Source organism: Canis lupus, chromosome 5 (assembly GCF_048164855.1).
Source record: "Canis lupus baileyi chromosome 5, mCanLup2.hap1, whole genome shotgun sequence".
In the NCBI taxonomy this organism is placed as follows: domain Eukaryota; kingdom Metazoa; phylum Chordata; class Mammalia; order Carnivora; family Canidae; genus Canis; species Canis lupus.
The window spans coordinates 67,454,187-67,475,825 of NC_132842.1; the positions used below are offsets into that span (position 1 = coordinate 67,454,187).

General features: G+C 34.1%; 1 protein-coding gene and 1 long non-coding RNA gene across 6 annotated transcripts in view; one reads left to right on the top strand and one right to left on the bottom strand.

Moving 5' to 3' along the window:
- The window catches only part of LONP2 (lon peptidase 2, peroxisomal), a 94,057-nt gene that overhangs the window by 41,903 nt on the left and 30,515 nt on the right, over positions 1–21,639 (bottom strand). For all 3 annotated transcript variants that reach the window (XM_072827136.1, XM_072827137.1, XM_072827138.1), the window contains exon 8: positions 17,498–17,639. In XM_072827136.1, the coding sequence (XP_072683237.1) occupies positions 17,498–17,639 (142 nt within the window). The remainder of the gene's footprint in view (positions 1–17,497; positions 17,640–21,639) is intronic.
- Positions 1–21,639, top strand: part of LOC140633948 (uncharacterized) — a 56,120-nt gene that overhangs the window by 26,955 nt on the left and 7,526 nt on the right. For 2 of the 3 annotated variants that reach the window (XR_012031539.1, XR_012031540.1), the window contains one exon: positions 13,716–13,929. This is a non-coding gene — a long non-coding RNA (uncharacterized lncRNA). The remainder of the gene's footprint in view (positions 1–13,715; positions 13,930–21,639) is intronic. The other variant, XR_012031541.1, reaches the window with a different exon arrangement.

The following is a 21,639-nucleotide window of genomic DNA, read 5'->3' on the forward strand; positions in this document are numbered from 1 at the left end:
TGACTGATTTGGTGGTCATAAATAAGTTACCAATCCTACAGAACCAGTTTCTCTCTTGGTAACACATCCTCTCTTAACTGCTTTGGGAACATAAAGTAGATGTATAGAGTATTTTCAAATTCTTAGGTAAGACAAAATAATTAGTACACTTCTCAAACATTATCAGTAAATCTGGTTATAAAGTCTTTAACTGAAAAGAGATTCCAAACAAAAAGCAAACAAGTAAAAATTACTAGGCTACTATATTCTGATACAGCACAAGGAAAAATTCACTTTTAAAAGACATTAAAAACAAAACTTTTTTTTTTTTTTTAAGATTTTACTTATTTATTCATGAGAGACACAGAGAGAGAGAGGCAGAGACATAGGCAGAAGCAGAAGCAGAAGCAGGCTCCCTGCAGGGAGCCTGATGAGGAACTTGATCCCAGGACCTTGGGATCAAGACCTGAGCCAAAGGCAGATGCTCAACCACTGAGCCACCAAGGTGCTCCTCCAATTTTTGTTTTTAATGAGCAAAATATCAGTATCTCTTAAAATATTTTAATTGGGAAATTGTTTAATTTATCAATTAAATTCTTAAAATGCTGAACTAGATATGAGAAAATATATATTCTTTAGGTTACTACTCAAATGCTCCAAGTCACAGGCACTCATTGTGGAGAGGTCTACACAGGACTTGGTGTCTTCTACATGTTCTTAATATTTAACATATTATATTATCACCTTTAATTATAGTAGATTAGTATAAATATTAAACAAAGTTGACATACATATTCAAAAAGGAAGTAAATGGACTAAAATATTTACCAATGATCATTTTTACTACAGCAGAAGTTTTTCCTTGCTTCTGATTCCCTTTCTAAGCTTTAATTATTGCTAAATATATCGATAAGTTAGTCTTAAATTAAAGCCTTTTACAGAGAATCTTGAATTTGGTAAACATTCATTATTGGAAACTCAGTGCTTATCTAGAACACAATTTTCAGAAAGTTCTACTATTCATATTTTCACAAGACTTAATAATGTTTAACCTTATAAAATAAGGTACTTTTGAGACATCAAAGACCATACTAATAATGCCCAGTACAGAACTGGTTAAGAGTAATCTTACTGTGTACCAATTATCTGAAACTTTTAATGTATGGAAAATAGGACAATCTTAGTTAAATCTATTAAATAAAAATCTATTATTTAATGGCTCTAATTAAATCCAATATATAGGGCAGCCCGGGTGGCTCAGCAGTTTAGCGCCGCCTTCAGCCCAGGGTGTGATCCTGGAGACTTGGGATCTAGTCCCACATTGGGCTCCCTGCATGGAGCTTGCTTCTCCCTCTGCCTGTGTCTCTGCTTCTCTCTCTCTGTGTGTGTCTCTCATGAATAAATAAATAAAATCTTTAAAAAATAATAAATAAATCCAATATATACATGTTGGATAAGTTTTAGAAATGGCTGTGAGACCTGTGCAAGTAATTTTTTTCTCTTAAAATGAAAAGACAATGGAGTTTAAAGAAAGTAGGGAAATTAATAAATGAATGTTTCTCAAGTATGAACGAGGTCTTTTAAGAAATGCATTACAGGACATCTGGGTTATAAGAAGAGAAAGCCAGTGATGCCCAATTTGTTTGCCTCTGTTATCTAGGAAAACACAAAAGAACATCAGACATTTATCAAACACTTCTTGGACTTCTGGTTAAGATCAAGTACACAAATACTGATCAGTAGCCAGATAAATAGAATTTCTAGTAATCACCATTCAAATGACACCTTAAAGTAAACTGGTGAGTCCATGGAGAGATAAAAATCACAGTAAGAACTTTTTTTTAAAGGATTTTATTTATTTGAGAGAGAGAGAGTATGAGAGAGCATAAGAGGGTGGAGGGGCAGAAGGAGAGGGAGAAGAAGACTCTCCACAAAGCAGGAAGCCCTATGCCCTGAGATCATGACCTGAGCTAAAGGCAGACGCTTAACTGCTTAACCCACTGAACCATCCAGATGCCCCACAGTAAGAACTTCATAGCTATCAAATCTCTGCTTTTTCTCCTGAACTTTAGAGCCAGGGCTTCGATGGACTAACTCAGCTACAAACAGAAGTTGTTTTCAAGATCAGTTAGAGCTATTTTTTTCTCTCTTCTCAATCAAATGTTTTTCTAAATCTATGCTAGGACTGTAATTCCTACCTACACAGTCCGACTGGAAATGGAAATAGCCATGATATAACACTTTATTCTTAGGATCATGAAATCAGAGGTGAAATAAACTATGGAGAGGCATGTATGCTGAGAATTGTTTTTCAATAACAATTTCTGGCAAGAGAACTACAGATGTTTGTAGGCAATCCAGGAGTACACTCTACTCATTAGAGATGACTAGGTAACTATCATCTTTAAGTATGACAATATGGTTATATTTTTTTAAAGTCTGTATTTTTTAGAGACAGATACTAAATATTTATGAAAAGATATGTCTAAAATTTGATTTAAAATAAACAGAAGCCGGGTAGTGGAGAATGGATAGGAATAGATGAAACAAAATTGGCCAAGAGATGATAATTGTTAAGCATGAATGATGAGTTTATATGGTTCACTGTACTATTTTTTCTTTACCTTTGTTATGTTTGAAATTTTCCACAACAAAAAGTAAAAAATAAACGAAGTAAAATAAAATAATTAAAACCAACTCTGGAAGTCACACACAATACTATAGAAATCAAGTAACTGATAAGGACAAACTTGGAAAAAAATGTCCAGAACATTTTAGTAAAAGGCATTAAAGCCACATAAGGGATAGATATATAAAAAATAAAGATACCTAATTCATAGCTAATTGATATAACTACAGAAAAATCTCAACAAATGTAAAATACAGTATAATTAGAGAAATAATCAAGAAAATATTCTGGAAGATCCAACATTATAGATTGAAAAACCTTATTAGATTATTCTTATGCAATAATAAATGATAGACTATTATTGAAACATAATTTTCAAGCAAAATTATGAGTAATTTAAAATATTTTAAAACCTTAAAACAGAATATATGTAACACACATAAGACACAAAGGAAAACAAATGAACACCCATGAACCCACTACCCAATTATGATGAATTAATACCCATTTTATTTTGTGTTTAGGCTAGTGGTCACAACAGGGAAACATCAAAATGACCTACCAAAGTGCAAGCAGATACTATTACACTCTCTCTCTCTCTCTCTCTCTCTCTCTATATATATATATATATATATTCATCTTTATCCATAAAACAGAAAGAAATCCAGTTAAATCCAGAAAGAAATTCATTTTTAAAATATTTCATGTATAAAATGGAAGAAACACCCTCAACTTGGAGCATGCAACACATTAGGAGATATCCTAGGAGAAGAGTGGTGCCCTCACTTACCTGCTTGCACTGGAATTACAGTATACTGTAGTCCATGTCAGCCTGATTGTTTTTTATTGATCAGAAATGAATGAATAAGTTTTAAAGGATTCTTGCGAAATATTATTAAATAGAGGTAAAGATGTAAACAAGAAAATGATAGAGACATTTTTATTTCTTGAATAAGCTTTGAGAGCCACATTATGATATAAAAACAGTAATATAACTAGAATACATTTTTTTTTCATTAAAAACATACTTATCTTTTAAAATTCAATGTTATATAAGTATATAATACTAGTACAATGGTACATATATGTTATGTGTATATTATATATATACTCTGTTATAGATTCAACTCTATTCCCTTAATGTGACTGTATTTAGAAACAGGGTCTGAGACAGATGGGATTAAATGAGGTCATATGGGTGGGGCCCTAATCCATTATGACTGGTATCCTTTATAAGCAAAGACAGAGAGACAAACTAGGGATGCATGGGCACAGAGAAAAGACCATGTGAGGACACAGTGAGAAGGCAGCAGGCTGCAAGCCAGAGAGAGATCTCAGGAGAAATCAAACCTGCCAACACCTTGATCTTAGACTTCCAGACTCCAGAGCTGTGAAAAGATGAATTTCTGGCGTAATTTATTTTATTTTATTTATTTTATTTATTTTATTTATTTTATTTATTTTATTTATATTTTATTTTTTTATTTTATTTATATTTTATTTTTTTTATTTTATTATTTTATTTTATTTTATTTATTTTATTTTATTTTATTTTATTTTATTTTAAAGTCATCCAGTCTATGGCAGTTTATTATCACAAACATTTGTTTGTTAAAGTATAGATTTGTATATAAACAGATTTTCAAAAAATTTTACTTATACAATATGTGAGCAAAACAAATGGAGATGAGTGGTGTAGACAACAAAGACATGTTAACAAATATAAAAGGCCTCAAAACATAACCTACAAACAAATCCTTGAAAAAAGTAACCTGAAGATGTATTCCATCTAAACAATAGATTAATCATAATAAAAAGACCAGAAACAATGAAATCATTTAAGCATAGAATTAAAACTAAAAATATGAAGAAACACTTCTACTAGAATGGCAGTGTAAGGAATTAATGAATTAATCATTGAGTACAAGAGATTCTCCATAAGATTAATAGTTGACTTTGCCTTAGAAACCACAAGAGATGGAAAGCAGTAAAGGAAATACTGAAAATGCTAAAGGGAAAAAAAAAACAAAACCTGTCAACCAAGAATTTTATATCCAACAAAACAATCCTTCAAAAATGAAGGAGAAATAAGGTATTCCCAGATAAAAAACACTGAGAGAATTTATAACTAGCCAACTAGACAAGAAATACTAACGGCTAAAGTGAAAGGACACTAAGCTGTATCTACACAAAGAAACAAAGAACACCTGTTAAAATAACTGCATTGGTAAATACAAAAGCCAATATAAATGTATTTTTTGTTTGTAATCTGATCTTCTCTTATCTGATTCAAATGACTTCATAAAACAATAATTACAATTGGTTCTCATTATTCATGGCTTCTGAATTTGCCAATTTGCCTAATACCTAGAATTTATTTACAACTCAAAAATTAATACTTGTGGTGCTTCTGTAGTTACCTGCAGACACAAGAAAACACACAGCCCAAGGTGGGTATTCCCAGCTGAAGTCAAACAAGAATGATGCCGTCTTCTTGTTACAGTTGTCACATTCTAAACACGTATCCTTTTTGCATTCTATTTAATAGTGCCATGTTTTCTGCATTTCCGTGCTTTTCGTTAGTGATTTTGCTGTTTAAAAGACCCCCTAAAAGTAGTACTTAAGTGTTTTCTGTGCAAGTTCATAAGACAGCAAGGCTGTGTTAGGTAAGCTTCATTTAGGCATGAGTAATAGTGTTAGCAGTCATGAGTTGTATGTTAATGAATGAACAATATATATTAAATAACCAACTGTAACAGAAACACAAATAAAACAAGGTTATATATTGATCAACTGACAAACTGGCTGGCAAACCTATTTCTCCTTGGAGCAATAATTCAGTATTCACTAATTCAGTGTTTGCTGCAATTTTACAGAACACAGCTATGGCAATAATGACAATCAACTGTATATTACTGTGTTGATAGATTTACAGTGTATAGAGATATACTTTTTATGACAATAGCTGCACAAAGAAAGAGGGAAGGGGGACTTATTGAAGCTAAATTTTTTTGAAGCTAAATTTTTATGTTATTTATGATGTTTAATTTTGTGTGTCAACTTGGAGAGTGTTTTCAGATGAGATTAAAATTTAAATCGGTGAACTCTGGTAGACTGCCCTCCACCTAGTGGAGGGGCTTCCTCTAATCAGTTGAAGGTCTGAATAGAACAAAGAGACTGGCATCCTTGAGCAAGAGAAATTAAATTCTCCAGAAAACTGCCTTTGAACTTCATTTGCCCATCAGTTCCCCTGGGTCTTCAGCCTGCCAGTCCATACTGCAGATTTTGGAATTCCCAGACTCCACAACTGTATAAGCTTATTCCTTATAATAAATCTCTTCAGGTGGATGTAGACAATCCATATCTGAGTCTTATCTCTATATATCTAATAATAGGTACAACTAGGAAAAGATCAACAAGGACATAGAAGATTTGAACTATACTATAAATCAATCAGACATAACAAACATCTAGAGAACAATCCATCCAGCAACAGCAGCAGTACACACATTCTTTTCAAGTGCACATGGAATAGTCTCCAGGACAGACCATAAGCAAGGCCATTAAATAAACACCTAAATTTCAAAGAACTGAAATCACACAAAGTATAATCTCTGATCACAATGGGATGAAATCAGAAATGAATAAGAAAAAAAAATTGGAAATTCACAAATATATGAAACTAAATCCTAAATAACCAAAGGTCAAAAAGAAATCACAGGGGAGTTGAAAATATTTTGAGATGAATAAAGACAAAAATGTAATTTACTAAAATTTGAGATGCAGCTAAATCAGTGCTTATAATATTCGTAGCTATAAAAGCATGTATTAAAAAAATTCAAATCGATAATCTAACTTTCTACCTTAAGAAAGCAGAAAAATAGCAAATTGAACTAAGGCAAGAAGAAAGAAGGATATACTAAAATTAGAGAGTACATAAACAAAAACAGTAAAGACAAAAACAGTAAATCAATACATCAAAACTTGATTCTTTGAGTAGTTCAATAAAATTGACATTTAGCCATATTGACAAAGGAAAGCAGGGAGAACACCCAAATTACTAAAATCTGGAGGGACTCAGGCCACACTACTATCAACCTTACAGAAATAAAAAATATGTGAGTATACTGTGAATAGCTATATGCTAATAAATTCAGTAACCTAAATGAAATGGAAGGATTCCCAGGAAGATACAAACCACTGTTTATATCAAGAAGTAATAGAAAATCTGAACAGATCTTGCCATTTCTATTCAATGTCATACTGGAGGCTCTAGCCAAGGCAAGTAGGAAAAAAAAGTGTATTCAAACTGGAAAGAAATAAATGTAGCTCTATGTGTATATTACATGATCTTGCATGGGATTACATGTGAAAGCCTAATGAATCCACTGGAAAAACTAATAAACAAGTTCTGAAAGGTTACAGGATATAAGACCAATATTCAAAAATCAACTGTATTTCTTACATAAACCACAAACAATGCAAAACAGAAATGAAAAAAACAATTCAATTTCTAATATTAAAAAAATAAAACATTTAAGAATAATCTTAAAAGAACTGTAAGACTTATATATTCAAAAACTACTTTAAGAAACAAAACAAAAGAAACAAAACAGAGCATAGGAGAAGGGAGGGAAAAATATGAAAAATATGACAAAATCAGAGGGAAACAAACCATTAAGAGTTGCTAGAGGGAAGGGGGTAGGGGGATGGAGTACTTGGGTGACGGATTAAGGAGAGCATGTGATGTAATGATCACTGGGTGTATGTATATACAACTGATGAATGGTTGAACTCTGCGTCTGAAATTAATAATACACTATATGTTAATTAACTGAATTTAAACAAAAAAAATTTTTTTAGAAACCCACAAAACATTGTTGAAATACATTAAAGAAGACCTAAATAAACAGAAAGACTCCTATGTTCATGGATTGGAAGAATTACTATTATTAATATGGTAATATTCCCTAAAATGATCTATAGATTCAATCCAATCCCTATCAAAATCCTAGTTGCCTTTTTTTGTAGAAAGTGACAAGCTAATACTAAAATTCATGTGGAAATATGGACCCAGGCCCCAGAATGGCTAAACAATCTTGAAAAAGGACAAATCTGGAGGATTCACACTTCCTGATTTCAAAACCTTCTATAAAATTAATCGGGCAGCCCTGGTGGCTCAGCAGTTTAGCGCCACCTTCAGCCCAGGGTATAACCCTGGAGACCCGGGATGGAGTCCCGCGTCAGGCTCCCTGCATGGAGCCTGCTTCTCCCTCTGCCTGTATCTCTGCCTCTCTCTCTTTGTGTTTCTCATGAATAAATAAATAAATCTTTAAAAAAATTAAATAAAATTAAAGTAATCAAGATTGTGTGGTATTGGCATAAGGAAGGGACTATAAATCAATGGAGACTAGAACTGGGAGTCCAGAAATAAACTCTTGCATTTACAGTCAATTGAATTTTCTTTCCTTTTTTTTTAAAAAAATATTTTATTTATTTATTCATGAGAGACACAGAGAGAGAGAGGCAGAGACACAAGCAGAGGAAGAAGCAGGTTCCACGCAGGGGGCCCAAAGTGGGACTCGATCCCGAGACTCCAGGATGTCGTCCTGAGCCAAAGGCAGACACTCAACCGCTGAGCCACCCAGGTGTCCCTCAATTGAATTTTCAACAAGAGTGCCAATACCATTCCACAGAAAAAGAAAAATCTTCAATAAGTGGTCCTTGGAACAACTGGATATCCACGTGCAAAAGAAGTTGTATCCCTACGCCTTATACCACATACAAACATTAGGTCAAAATGAACCATTAACCTAAATATAAGAACTAAACTGTAAAACTCTTAAAGGAAAATGTAAGAATAAATTCTCATGACCTTGATGGCTTCTTAGATATAACACCAAAATTACAAATGACAAAAGAAAAATACAAATAAATTAGACTTAAAAATAAAAAATTTTTGTGCTTTAAACAATACCATCAAAGAAGTGAAAAGAAGACCCAGAAAACTGGTGAAATTATTTGCAAATCATGTACCTGAGAAGGAACTTGCATCAAGAATATGTAAAGAAGTTAATGAGAAAAAGACAACCCAGTTAAAAATGGGTTTGAATAGATATTTCTATAAAGAAAATACACAAATGGCCAATAAACACATGAAAAGATACTCAATGATATTAGTAATTAGGGAAATAATCAAAACTACAATAAACTATGGCTTCACACCTACTAAAACAAATGGGTGGCTAAAATAAAAACAAGAGGCAGTAACAAGTGTTGATGTGGATGTAGAGACATTAGAACTCTCTTATATTGTTAGTGAAATACTAAAATGGTGCAGCCACTTTGGGAAATAGTTTTTAAGTCTCTCAAAATGTTACATACAGGATTTCCATATGATCTAGCAACCCCACTCCTGGAGAAATGAAAACCCAAGAGAACTGAAAACCTATGTCTACACACAAACTTGTACATGAATGATTATAACAGCATTATATATAACAACCAAAACTGGTAACAACTCAAATGTCCACCAACTGCAGAATATGTACTACACTAATGTAAGATGTTAATAAAAGGGAAAACTGGGGGAGGGAGGGTAAGAAATTAGTGGCTTCTCTGTGCTTGTGGGACGGGGGCGATCGAAAGTGGCCAATAATGGCTATATGGGCAAGAATATATTTAAAAACCACAGAATTGTATACTTAAGGAGTGAATCTTATGCTGTGTGAATTATGTCTCAATAAATCTATTATCAAAAAAAAAACAAACGTGGCAAATACATTTACAAAAAAGAATACAAAAACAATGAGATACTACTGCATACCTACTATATTAGATAAAATCCAAAACACTGCATACACCAAATGTTGGTAAGGAAGTGGAGCAACAGAAACTGTCATTCATTGCTGGTGGGAATGCAAGTGGTACAGCCGCTATGGAAGACAGTTTGATAGTTTCTTACAAAATTAAACATGCTCTTACCTTGTGGTCCAGCAACCGGACTCCCCCGTATTTACCCAAGTGAGCTGAAAACTTATGTCCACACAAAAGCCTGCACATAAATGTTTACAGTAGCTTTATTCATAACTGAAAAAACCTAGAAGTAAGTAGGCTGTCCTTCAATAGACAAATGTATAAACAAACTATGGTACATCTATACAATGGAATATTATTCAGTGATAAGAAGAAATGAACTACCAAGCCAAAAAAAAAAAAAGGAAAAATCTTAAATGCATTTTACTAACTGAAAAGACTACGGACTGCATAATTCCAACCATATGTCATTCTGGAAAAGGGAAAACTGGAGACAGTAAGAAGAGCAGTGATTGCTAGAGGTTTAGGGAGGGGGAGGAAAGAATAGGTGGAACATAAGGGATTTTTAGGGCAATGAAACTATTTTATGTGATCCTGTAATGGTAGATACAGGTCTTTATACATTTATCAAAACCCATAGAATGTACAACACAAAGTGAACCCTGATGTAAGCTATGAACTCCAGTTTAAACAATATATTAATATATTAATATTGGTTCATTAACTGTGACAGATGTGTCACAAATGCAATACGTTAATAAAAGGGATAACTGGGGGAGGGTGGGTAAGAGGTTATATGGGACTCTCAGTACTTTCTACTTAATTGTGCTGTAAACTTTTAAGTTTTAACTGCTTAAAAATATGTGGGGGGGGAGTGAGAAGGATTAATTTAAAAAAGGAAACAGTATAAATGCTGAAATAGGTTTTGATAGAATGTTAAAAAAATGAAATCAGTGGTTGAGCTTCTGCCTGCAGCTCAGGGTGTGATCCTGGGTCCTGGGATTGAATCCTGCACGGGGCTCCCTGCAGGAAGCCTGCTTCTCCCTCTGCCTATGTCTCTGCCTCTCTCTGTGTGTCTCTCAGGAATAAATAAATAAAATCTAAAAAAAAAAAAAAGACTATTGTGTATTACTTCATTTTTATTTAATAAAGGGAGGGACAATATATCTTATTTCATATATGATGTTGATAATTAGAGAAGTTGAGATGTGTGATTTTTAACTTAAAATTATCACAAGTATTATAAAAAATAGGATATACACCTTCTGAACTAACAAACTGTCCATATAGTTAATGACATGATTCAAAAGAATAACTAGGACTCTTTAAAAAGGAGGGAGAAAACAGCTAAACAATAAGATGACAAACTGCCCAACAGGAGTAAGACAGTAATTCAAAAAAGCCTACTGGGTATTAAAGGCCACAGGTGGTATCAAGAAGTAATCTAAAAGTTGATTATATGAAAAAAATAAAAGTTGGTTATATGAAATACTAATAAAACACCTACCATTTCACCAAGTCATCCACTCCTAGGTATTTATCAAAGAAAAGTAGAAGTCAATATAAGACTTGTACATGAGTATTCACAGTAGCTTTATTTGTAATAGCCAAACACTTGAAAAATCCAAATGTCGATCAAAATGTTAACAGATACATCAATTGTTTTTCTCTTGCTATTTTCAAAGTTTTCTCTTTTGTCTTTTAGGATTCTTACTATTTTATCTATCTATGGATTTCTCTGAGCTTATCCTACATGGAAATTCACTGAGCTCCACAAATGTGTAGATTTATGTTTTTTATCAAATTTGATAAGTTTTCATCCATTATTCCCTCAAAAATTTTTTCTGCTCCCATCTCCCTGTCCTGTTGAATTATGCATAGATTGTTGTGCTTATCTATATCCCATATTTCCTTGTTCATTTTAGTCATTTTGTTTTCCTATTCTTTAGACTGCATAATCTCTATCAATTGCTCTTCAAATTCACAGATTGTTGTGACAATTTTAATCTACTTTTGATGCCCTGTAATGAATAAGTGGAACTTCAATGTTTATTACTTTGATTATACTTATGGTTTATGATTTACACACACATCAAAATTAATAAAAATGTACATTTTAAATATATTCACTTTCTAAATGTAATTATACCTCACTACTGTAAAAAAGTAAATAAATAAAATATATTTAAATCATAATTTTTAAATAGGGTTTGCTGCTTTGGTTTAATCAGTGGCAACCAGTTTAACATCTCCCTCTGAACATCTATTTCTTCTTGTGACTTAAATTGCCCAAAGTTGATCATATATTTTATAAAACATTCAGTTTTTCATTTATTTCTGGCAAAAGAGAATCATCAATATAAAAGAGGGTTCTCTATATTTTGTAAATATTGCCTATTCTTCATATAAAAATAAGAATATATAATCTATTAAATATTTATAAGCATTTCCTAAAATGAACAAGGTATTTTGAAAATTGCTTGCTATTGAAAACCTCAGATATAAAGACTAAACCCAACTCATCATTATTTCTTAGTTAGTTAAATTACTATTTCTCAGCTTAACAATTTACTGTCGATACTTCTCAAGTGTTTTTTTTTTTTTTCTTTCCTTTTCTTATTTTACTATTGAATTCAGTGGTGGGTCTTTGCGGAGACATACAGCCAAGATTTGGGCCACAGGTTTGTCTAGTGGTCCCCTTATAGAGCATCCCTAAGGATGGTAGAAGAGGAAAAGAAAATCTTGCAGATTATCTAGTAACAAATACATAACAATAATTGCCCCAACGTACTCCAAAATTAATTTTCATGTAAATTTAACCACACAACTTGATCACTACCAAACTCTAATAATGGGAGTGGCTAAACAGGGTAGAAATGAGAAACAGCAATTTTTGTTGAGAATATAGCTAAGGGAGAGAGAGTAATGGACATTCAGGTGGCAGATTGTGCCTGTATGTGTGCTGGGGGAAAGTGGGTAGGTAACAGGGTAAAGAAGACAAAAATTGGGAACAGGGTATATAAAGAAAAGTGGTAACAAAGACATGAAGACATTTTTGTGTAACCTGCAAGTTACACCCTGCGCACTGGTACAGGGTTTGCCAGCACTGAGAAGTAATGATTAGCAGGTCCTTGTTTCCCTAATGTAGCTTAGTTTGATCACTCAATTACAGGATCCCTCTTAATCAGAGATAGCAGAGAAGAAATGAAAGGGGAAAAATGTGTCTTCACAAACACCTCTTTCATAACATCAGTATTAAGACATTTTTTACTCTGCTGGATCTTAGAATTTATATTGTAAATAAAGCACGTGATGAGATAAAAAAAATTAAGGTAGCATCCAGAACTACAAATTTTTCATTAATAAAAGGATGGAGCTGGATGAGATGATTCCCAAATCTCTCTCCTTTGACTTTCTTTGACAATAATTGTAGAGCTTAGATTAGAATATCCCATGTCTGTTATACTCAAGTAGTAAATATACATAACCCCATCTAATTACTAAAAGGCTCGAATTCTAATTAAAAAAGAACTTCAGTTAAAAAAAAGTTTACTATGTCTACATTAGTGACTTCTCTACTTTGGGGATATCATACATTATTCAGAACTGTAAATACTGCTTATATAGAAAATTGGTAAAGTAGCCACGTATTTTGTTAGCCCATTCACACAAAAGTGTATTTCAGAAGTGCACTTACATTTTATAACAAAGTCTGAATCTTCCATCAATTATAAATATGACTGTATGTACCTGATAAGAATTCTATAATTTTGTTGAGTCTAGTAATTACATAAAAAGACTTTCCTTGTATCTCACATTTTAATACTACTCAACAGACTTATCCAACTTCTACTGTCTACCAATATTTTTTTTAATCCATTAGTTGAATATGTTTTTATATTCTTCCAATAAATTTTCCTAAAAGGCTGTCTAAATTTTGGGTAAATATTCCTTTGTTGACAATAGTAACTGGAAATAGGCATCTCCTTCATAAATAAATATGAAGATGAGGAGAATCTATAGGCAGTACAAGTATAATTCTTTAGCTTGCTTGGAGTAACCACTCTGTATCTACATTATGTTAATTTAATATATATTGTTTTAATCTAAATTAGCTATAAAATAATCTTGTATAACTATATTTTATAAATCATATCTAGAAGTAATTTCATTAAAAGCAGGCTTTCTATATGGAAGGATTAAAAAAACATACTTTTGGATATTCTAGACTCTTAGTAATTTTCTACTTTAAGTACAAGGTGCTGAGTAATTTGTTCCTTTTTTCATTTAGGTAGGCCTAAAGGCAATGGAAACAGCAAGTGGCTTTCAAAATGGACACAGAAGAAATGTCAGTGGATATTAACATAACATCATAGAGTATTTTACAGTTTCCAGAGCACTTTTACTGTATCACATTTAATTATTTCAACAACCGATAGGTTTAAGAGTTTTTGTTTTTTTTTTTAACCCAGCACAGGAGCAGGTGGGGAGGAGAAGGAAGTCAGGTACCAAAATACTCATTTCTTCTATATATGTGCTTTGCTTCACTGTATAGAACCCTAGACTATAGGAACTGATGCTATTCATAGTTAAACTATAGTGATAAGTATGTTGCCCCAGGTAGCATTTACTTTGAGGTATCATTTGAGGCTTTAATACTTTTATTTGCAATATTAATAAATCAACTGCCAAAAAGTGAATTCCAACTTCTACATCAGACAAGAAAATATCATTATGCCAGATGCTTGTTATCAAAGATTGACTCAGTTCAACAAATCTTACTGAAACAGGACAAAGCACTACGTGAAGACCTAAAATATACTGTATGACAGACAGGGGGCTTAATCATCGACTATTGCTTGTGAAGCTCTCTGGTGGATTTGTTTCAGGACTCCCACTCAGCATGTTGAGAAACTGAAGTATCAAGGATTCTCAAATTCTTTTCAACAGAGTAACTGTAACTGTCTAATGAGAGAATCTGTCAGATTATCTGAAAAATGCCCCAATGTTGATTAAACTGAAAGTCTAATGTTATCATCTAAGAAACCACTAAACTCTTCAATAATGTTCACTATTTTACTGTACTGATGAGTAAAGCAGTTACTGAGTCAGAATTTTCTGTCTTACCACAATAATAGGGAAAACCAAATGAAACTCTGTATCTCCAAGTTCTGTAGCTTTTAAGTATGGCAACAGTACTTTTTACTGTCCCAACAGGACCCACTTCTGAGACTAAAAGAGAGTGCAATTAATAATTAGGCATAAAATGGGATTGTACTAGGCAAATCAGAATGTATAGTTACCCTGCTTCTTACAAGACACATGTTCCAAGGTCATCCTGTTCTAAGAAGATTACAAAAGCAGAAAAGGAACAGGAAGCCAAAGGGAAATCAAAGCAAGGAAATAAGAAAAAACAAAACAAAAGAAACTTTCACAAATCAAGTTTCCCCTCAATTTTACAAATCAGTTTGAATAAAATATTTTATTTAAACCACGGTAAGGGTTGGGGAGCAGGGGGTAGAGGTAGTAAAATGAGGACTGGTCAAAGTAAGTTTATGAAGTAGTCAGGTCCCAAATCCCTTCCCCCAACCCAGCAAAATACCAGAGCTTATTTTCCTCCAGTGACCCTGTGCACAACTAAAGAGAGTATGTACTCTCCTGAAAGTAACAGTTCAGATAAACGCATACATCTGGAATGCTGAATGCAGTGACAGTCACCGTCCTTACCCTTCTCCCCCTTGCTTGGTTCCCTGGAAGTTGGCAACCCAGCCTCCACTCTAAAGGCAAGGGACTTATGGAGTCCTCTGAGAAATCTGCCCAACCTCAAAAGACCGAAATTACTGATCTAAAGAGGTTCCTCCACCAAACAGCCCAGCTGATCCTGTTGTGAAACTCAGATGTGCACAGCTTCCAACCAGCATTTCTGTTCTTCACTATTAAACACGAATGAGGGATGCCTGGGTGGCTCAGCGGTTGAGCATCTGCCTTTGGCTCAGGGCATAATCCTGGATTCCTAGGACAGAGTCCCACATCGGGCTCCTTGCACGGAGCCTGCTTCTCCCTCTGCCTGTGTCTCTGCCTCTCTGTCTCTCATGAATATATAAAATAAAATCTTTAAAAAATAAATAAATAAATAAACACGAATGAACAAGCAAAAATTATGATATCTAAAGGAGGACTCTAAAACAGAAAAATATATAATAGATAAAAGCAGCATAAAGGAAAGGTAAAAAAATCTATCAGTATCTTTCACAAAGAGGACATATTACATCTATGTAATGAGCAAGATACTATAAAAAAGAATCAACAGGGAATTTAAGAAAAAGTTCTTTGAAACAAAAAATTATAGAAGGATCAACAGATAAAGCTAAGGAAGTCTTCATTAAAAGTAATAGCAAAAAAAAAAAAAAGAAAGAAGAGTAACAGAAAAGGTAAGAAAATTAAAGATCCCACATGCAATTAATAGGAGTTCCCCCAAAATGAAGAAAAAGTCATCATCAAAAGAAGTCAAGAAAATTTTAAAGAAATAAAGGACAGGATTTTCCAATTCAAAGAATCTTGAAAGCATCAGCAAAAATGAAAAGAGACCCATCCCAAGGCAGATTACTGTAAAATTTTAGAACACTGGGATAAAAGAGTACATCCTGAAAGTTTTCAGAGTAAAACAAGTTACAACAGACAGTCCTGAAGGCTTCAGTCTAATCAACAGCAACATAGGAAAATGGAAAACAATGGAGCAATGTCTTCAAAATATTGCAGGAAAAAGATGTTCAACCAGAATGCAAACCACCAATCAAGCATGAGGGAAACGTAAAGACACTTTCAGATACGCATTTCTAAAAACATTTCCCACCCATGCAAGCTTTCTCAGGAAGCTATTAGAAGATTAACACCAAGAAAGTGAGAGAATAAAGCCAAGAATGAGGAAGACATGGAATACAGAAAACAGGAAATCCAACATGGTGGGAGATGAAGGGAGACCCTAGTAAGGCAGCTGGGTACCAGATGCGGAAATGTAGCTCAGGCTGGAGGCATGAAAGAGATAAAACTGACCAATGCTTAAGGTGTCTCCAAGTCTTTTTTTTTTTTTTTTTTAAAGATTTTGTTTGACAGAGAAAGTGAAAGTGAAAGTGAGAAAGAGAGAGAGCGAGAGGACAGGTGATGTCCCCCAAATGTCTACCACATACTCCGGAGCAGAGGAGAGGGGCAGGAGAGAGAGAGAATCTCAAGCCAACTCTGCATTGAGCACAGAGCCTGATGTGGGGCTCAATCTCACCACCCTGAGATCATGACCTGAGTTGGATGCTTAATCAACTGTGCCACTCAGGCCCCCCACAGTGTCTACAAGTCTTCAAAGTTCAAGACTTAGACAACTACTGGAAGTAAGCAAAATAAACAAGACGATTATTAGCTCCACAAAGTTTTTTTTTAAAATACGTGCAACAAAACAAAGGAAGGACAGGAAAAGAAAAGTGATCATAGTTTACCACATGGTAACTATGGCTCAGCTGTGAAAAGAACTTACATACTTATAATAACATAAGTATTTGACAATGCCTTAACCGAATCAGGATGCAATTCAGATCAGGGGATTAGGGGTAGAAGAATGATATAGTGGGGGTGAAGGGAAGAAAGTAAGTGAAATCCTCCTCTCTTATAGAGGAGAATCAACAGATGATGCCAGAAATTGTATAATCAAGAAGCGGCAATATGGTCATGCTATTTTGAGAATGGACTAATCAACTAAAAGTTAAAGAGGTCAACATGTAGAAATGGACATCGAGGACCCTATTGAGAAAAAGATTTGCTTCCTGTTTTTTGTAATAACCTTATAGAACTACTGGTCTTTAAACAAAAAGCATGTATAAAATTTAAAGTATTTGATAAAAATAACAACAAAAGAAACGAGTGAATTATTAGAAAAAGAAAGAAATCTCTAAGATATTTTAAGTTTTAATCTGCTTCAGATTTTAGTCTGTATCACACTTTCCCCATGACTAAACCCACATCACTGTATACTGCTTCCATCCATACTCTTCAAGTATGAACACAGGGAAGTTTCTAAATACTTACCTCAAGGAGAGCTGCTGCGGGATCACCCTGTAGACTTTTTCCTAGTTTGTCAACCTCATCTAACAGGAACACTGGGTTGTTAACCCCAACAGTCTTCAAGCCATTGATTATACGACCAGGCATACTGCCAACATAAGTGCGCCTATAGAAAGCAAGCAGCAAGTTAAAGTGTCAGGAGGCAAGAGCGTTATCACTTAGAACTCAAAATTTAGGACTGGGAAAAAGTCATTTAGTTATCATAGTAATAGAGCAAAGAGATACTATATATTTTAAAAGCTCTATGATACAACCAAGAGTTATTAGATTCAATTTTACTTTTCATTTAATTCTGGCTCTAAGTTTCCCATGATATTGGAAGAATCTAGTCATTGTCATTTAGTGAAATTGAAAAACATTATACTTAAGCACATGATTATAACTCTTTTCAGGATTCCAAAATGTCCAAAGAAGCCTATGAATTTAATTCCTATGCTTTTCATAGTTTCTCAGTACCATCTCCATCCCCCTTCAACACAATTACCTTTTCCACACATAAATGGTTGTCCCAGGGCTGGTTAAAGCATCATCATCATCTTTATGAAGGAAATCAGAATTGTTCAAAGGGCCACTCAAAATGCAGAACAAAACAAAACACCAAACCCAAATTCTTTTATTTTAAAGGCAATAGTTTGTTATTAATAATAGTAAGATTTGAGGTCAATTGGATGTATATTAAAGTTCCATTAATTTGGGCCTTTTTAATAAAACATGTTCATCCTATATACACTAACTGGTATAACCAAGTTCAGCCAGATGTTTTGTTGTGCACTTGTTGTCAGAGCCTCCTTTATCATATCTGAACAAGAATCACCTACATAATTATAATAGATGTAGAGGATGGCATAAATAAAAACAAATGTGTTTGTCAAAAGGAAAACAGTGGGTTTTTTGTTTGTTTGTTTGTTTGTTTTACAAAGCCAGCAAACCTTTATTTTCAGCAGCAATTTACTAATTTTAATTACAACCTTGTTGCCTAAGCCAATGCTCAAGCAGATGTTGTTTGTGAAAAGGCATAAAAGGGTGACTGCCTACAAGAAACTGGTCGATAGTGAGTGTAACCGCAATAGTTATCTTAGGATGGGTACAAAGCCAATCCATGAAGCAGGCCTCAGTTTCACCGCATGACTGTATAAAGTAGGACAGAGTAAACAGAGTGACCTTTGAAAAGACAAGAAAGCCTTACAAATATCGTGGGAATGCCTTACATCCAAAGAGGGTGACCGAGGCACTGGAACGAAATACAATAAACACTGTCCTATTACAATAAGGAGTCAGCATTCAAGATTTCAGAATGGGATACAGGAAGGACGAGACTCAAAATTAATAAAAGTCTCTCAAATTATTTCTCTAGAAAACCTGCAGATTTGCCAGTATTCTATGAATAAGTAGAGAAGGGAAATTAAAACAAAAACCAAAAAATAACCACCACAAAGCCTCTAAGGGAGTTATTTCCTACTCCATTAACTTCTTTCTTTTCCTTACTGCTTTTGACAGGTAGATTTCAGAAACAGGTACTGACAATTCTAGACCTAAAGTCATGGAGAGAAAATAATATTCTAGGCAGGTATCCCTTCTAAAGAACAGAAATGTAGATCCTAATCCATATACAAATAATTACTCCTAAACCTTCCATTGCTTTCCAAAGCCTAGTGAAGAAATCCAAACTCCTTTGTTTGGAATTCAAGGCTCTTCATGATGCAGTCCCCACCAGCCTTCCCAATCTACTGCCATAATGCCCCTGCTTTATCTACAATCACAATCCTATTATATCTCTTTATGTTTTTTAAACCTTCGTTAATATGGTATTTTCCTGCCCTTAATTCTCTCCCTGCCTGTGTAAATCCATAAATTCTAAACAACTTTTCCTGACCACCTCTCACAAAGTTATCTTTCCAATAATGCTACATCTACAGCATTTACTGGCCCTGCAATTTAACTGATATAGTTACAACCTAGCTTTTATTTATGGGTACCAAGTGTACAGCCTCTTCTAAAGAGCCACTGAGCACTCTGATGACAGAGAGTAAGTCTTATTATAGAATAGATCCTAGATATAGAGCTGTCATATCAGTTCTCCAAACAAAGGCCTGTTTTTCCTAATTATTTATAAGACTTCAGATCAGCCATGCTAGCACCAAAAGTATCTTTCTATCACCACTGTGAAGGCCATACAAGCCTTTGAATACTGCTTTGAACAATCTACTTGACCTAAGTCTCAGGTTCTTCATTTGTAAAATGGACACAGTAACAGTGTCAACCTCATGAATTATATGATTATGAGAACATAATAGGTAAAGCACACAGCATAGTGCCTGGCACATGGTAAGCTTTCAAAAGATGTTCATTGTTGTTAATGTCTTTCCACAGCACCAAGCACATTCAGTGCCCTTAGTGTTCCTCAATCACAGGTGATGTCCCCCAAATGTCTACCACTAGTCTAGAGTTCAAACAAAGAAGAGAACCATTACACAGGGTCTGTAAGCTGTGGAAAGTATCTATAATGTGCTATCTTTTGCCAGAAGGTATGGTAGCATGCAATTCACTGACTCAAGATACAGAATATACTTTGAATAAACCTTTGGAATATGAATCAAATGGTGAAAAATGTAGCAACACACAAAATAAAATGTTCTCTTTCAACATCACCCAATATAACTACTTTTTTTTTTAAGATTTTATTTATTTATTCATGAGAGACAGAGAGAGAGTGGGGCAGAGACACAGGCAGAGGGAGAAGCAGGCTCCATGCAGGGAGCATGATGTGGGACTCGATCCTGGGACTCCAGGATCATGCCCTGGGCCGAAGGCAGACACTCAACCGCTGAGCCATCCAGGCATCCCATAACCACTTTTTAAAAAAACAAATTAGCATACCAAATTATCCTCCTGAGAAACTACATAGGTAGGAAATTAATGAAATTAATACTCTTTTATAAACTATAACTTTTTTGAGGGCAAAATACGTACTTTTCCATGTCCTTCCTCATAACATCTAGAAAGCAACATAGCACAATACAGGGAAGTTTACAAAGAATGTATCTCTTCAATTACTTATTATTTAGCCTAAGATAAAATGATTACCTAGAAGTTATTCTTAAAACCAAAGCACACAAGTTAATTTAAGAAATATATTAATTCCTATTTTTCTTATAATTGGTACAGGCAGTTCATAGGTTTATCAGGACTATTCAACTAGTGTATGAGATACACAAAACTACACGTTATCTATGTGGTTCAAAATATTAAGATAGAAGATCAGCACTTTTCACTTTCCAAAATATAGTCTGCTTTATGCTTCAAAAAACTACAGATGAGTACAGTATCACATATTTATAGCTCCATGGTAATCAACTACTTTACCACTCTGTGCCTGGATATCTTCAAACCCAATGTAAGCCAAAAGGCTGGTCAGCCTGTCACTGTCACTGACACTTAAAGATCAGGAACCAATGGGTAGGGCATCTGGGTGGTTCAGTGGTTGAGCGTCTGCCTTTGGCTCAGGGTGTGATCCTGGGGTTCTGGGATCGAGTCTCACATTGGGCTTCCTGCAGGGAGCCTGCTTCTCTCTCTGCCTATGTCTCTATCTCTCTGTGTCTCTCATTAATAAATAAGATATTTTTTTTTAAAAGGAACTAATGTATATTTACTTATCTCTTTCCCAGTGTTTAAAGAAGGAGGGAAACAGGCATTTCACCATCACCTTTCCATGCCTGCTCAATTAAGGAGCTCTAATGGGCTACAGTGAAAACTACTGAAGGGGATACTTACAAAGAAAGAATTTGTAGTATAAAAAAATGTCTTTTAATTTTAAGTGGAAAGAGTATGATCACAATTGCTTTTTAAAAAAATGGCGAAAGCTGCCCATTTCTGTCAGGAAATAAAATGGTAACAGTGATTATCTCTGTATGGTAGAAAAACATGAGAATTTTTTTCCTTTTAAAAAAAATTCCAAATTTTATTCCAAGGGTATACGTATGTGTGTGTGTGTGTGCGTGTGTGTGTTTATCTCCAACTGGGAATAGTAATAAGCCTTAAAAGAGATCCTTATGATCTCCAAAGAAAAAGTCTTTAAGAAACTAAAAGCAGTCTTTAATATAGCATGT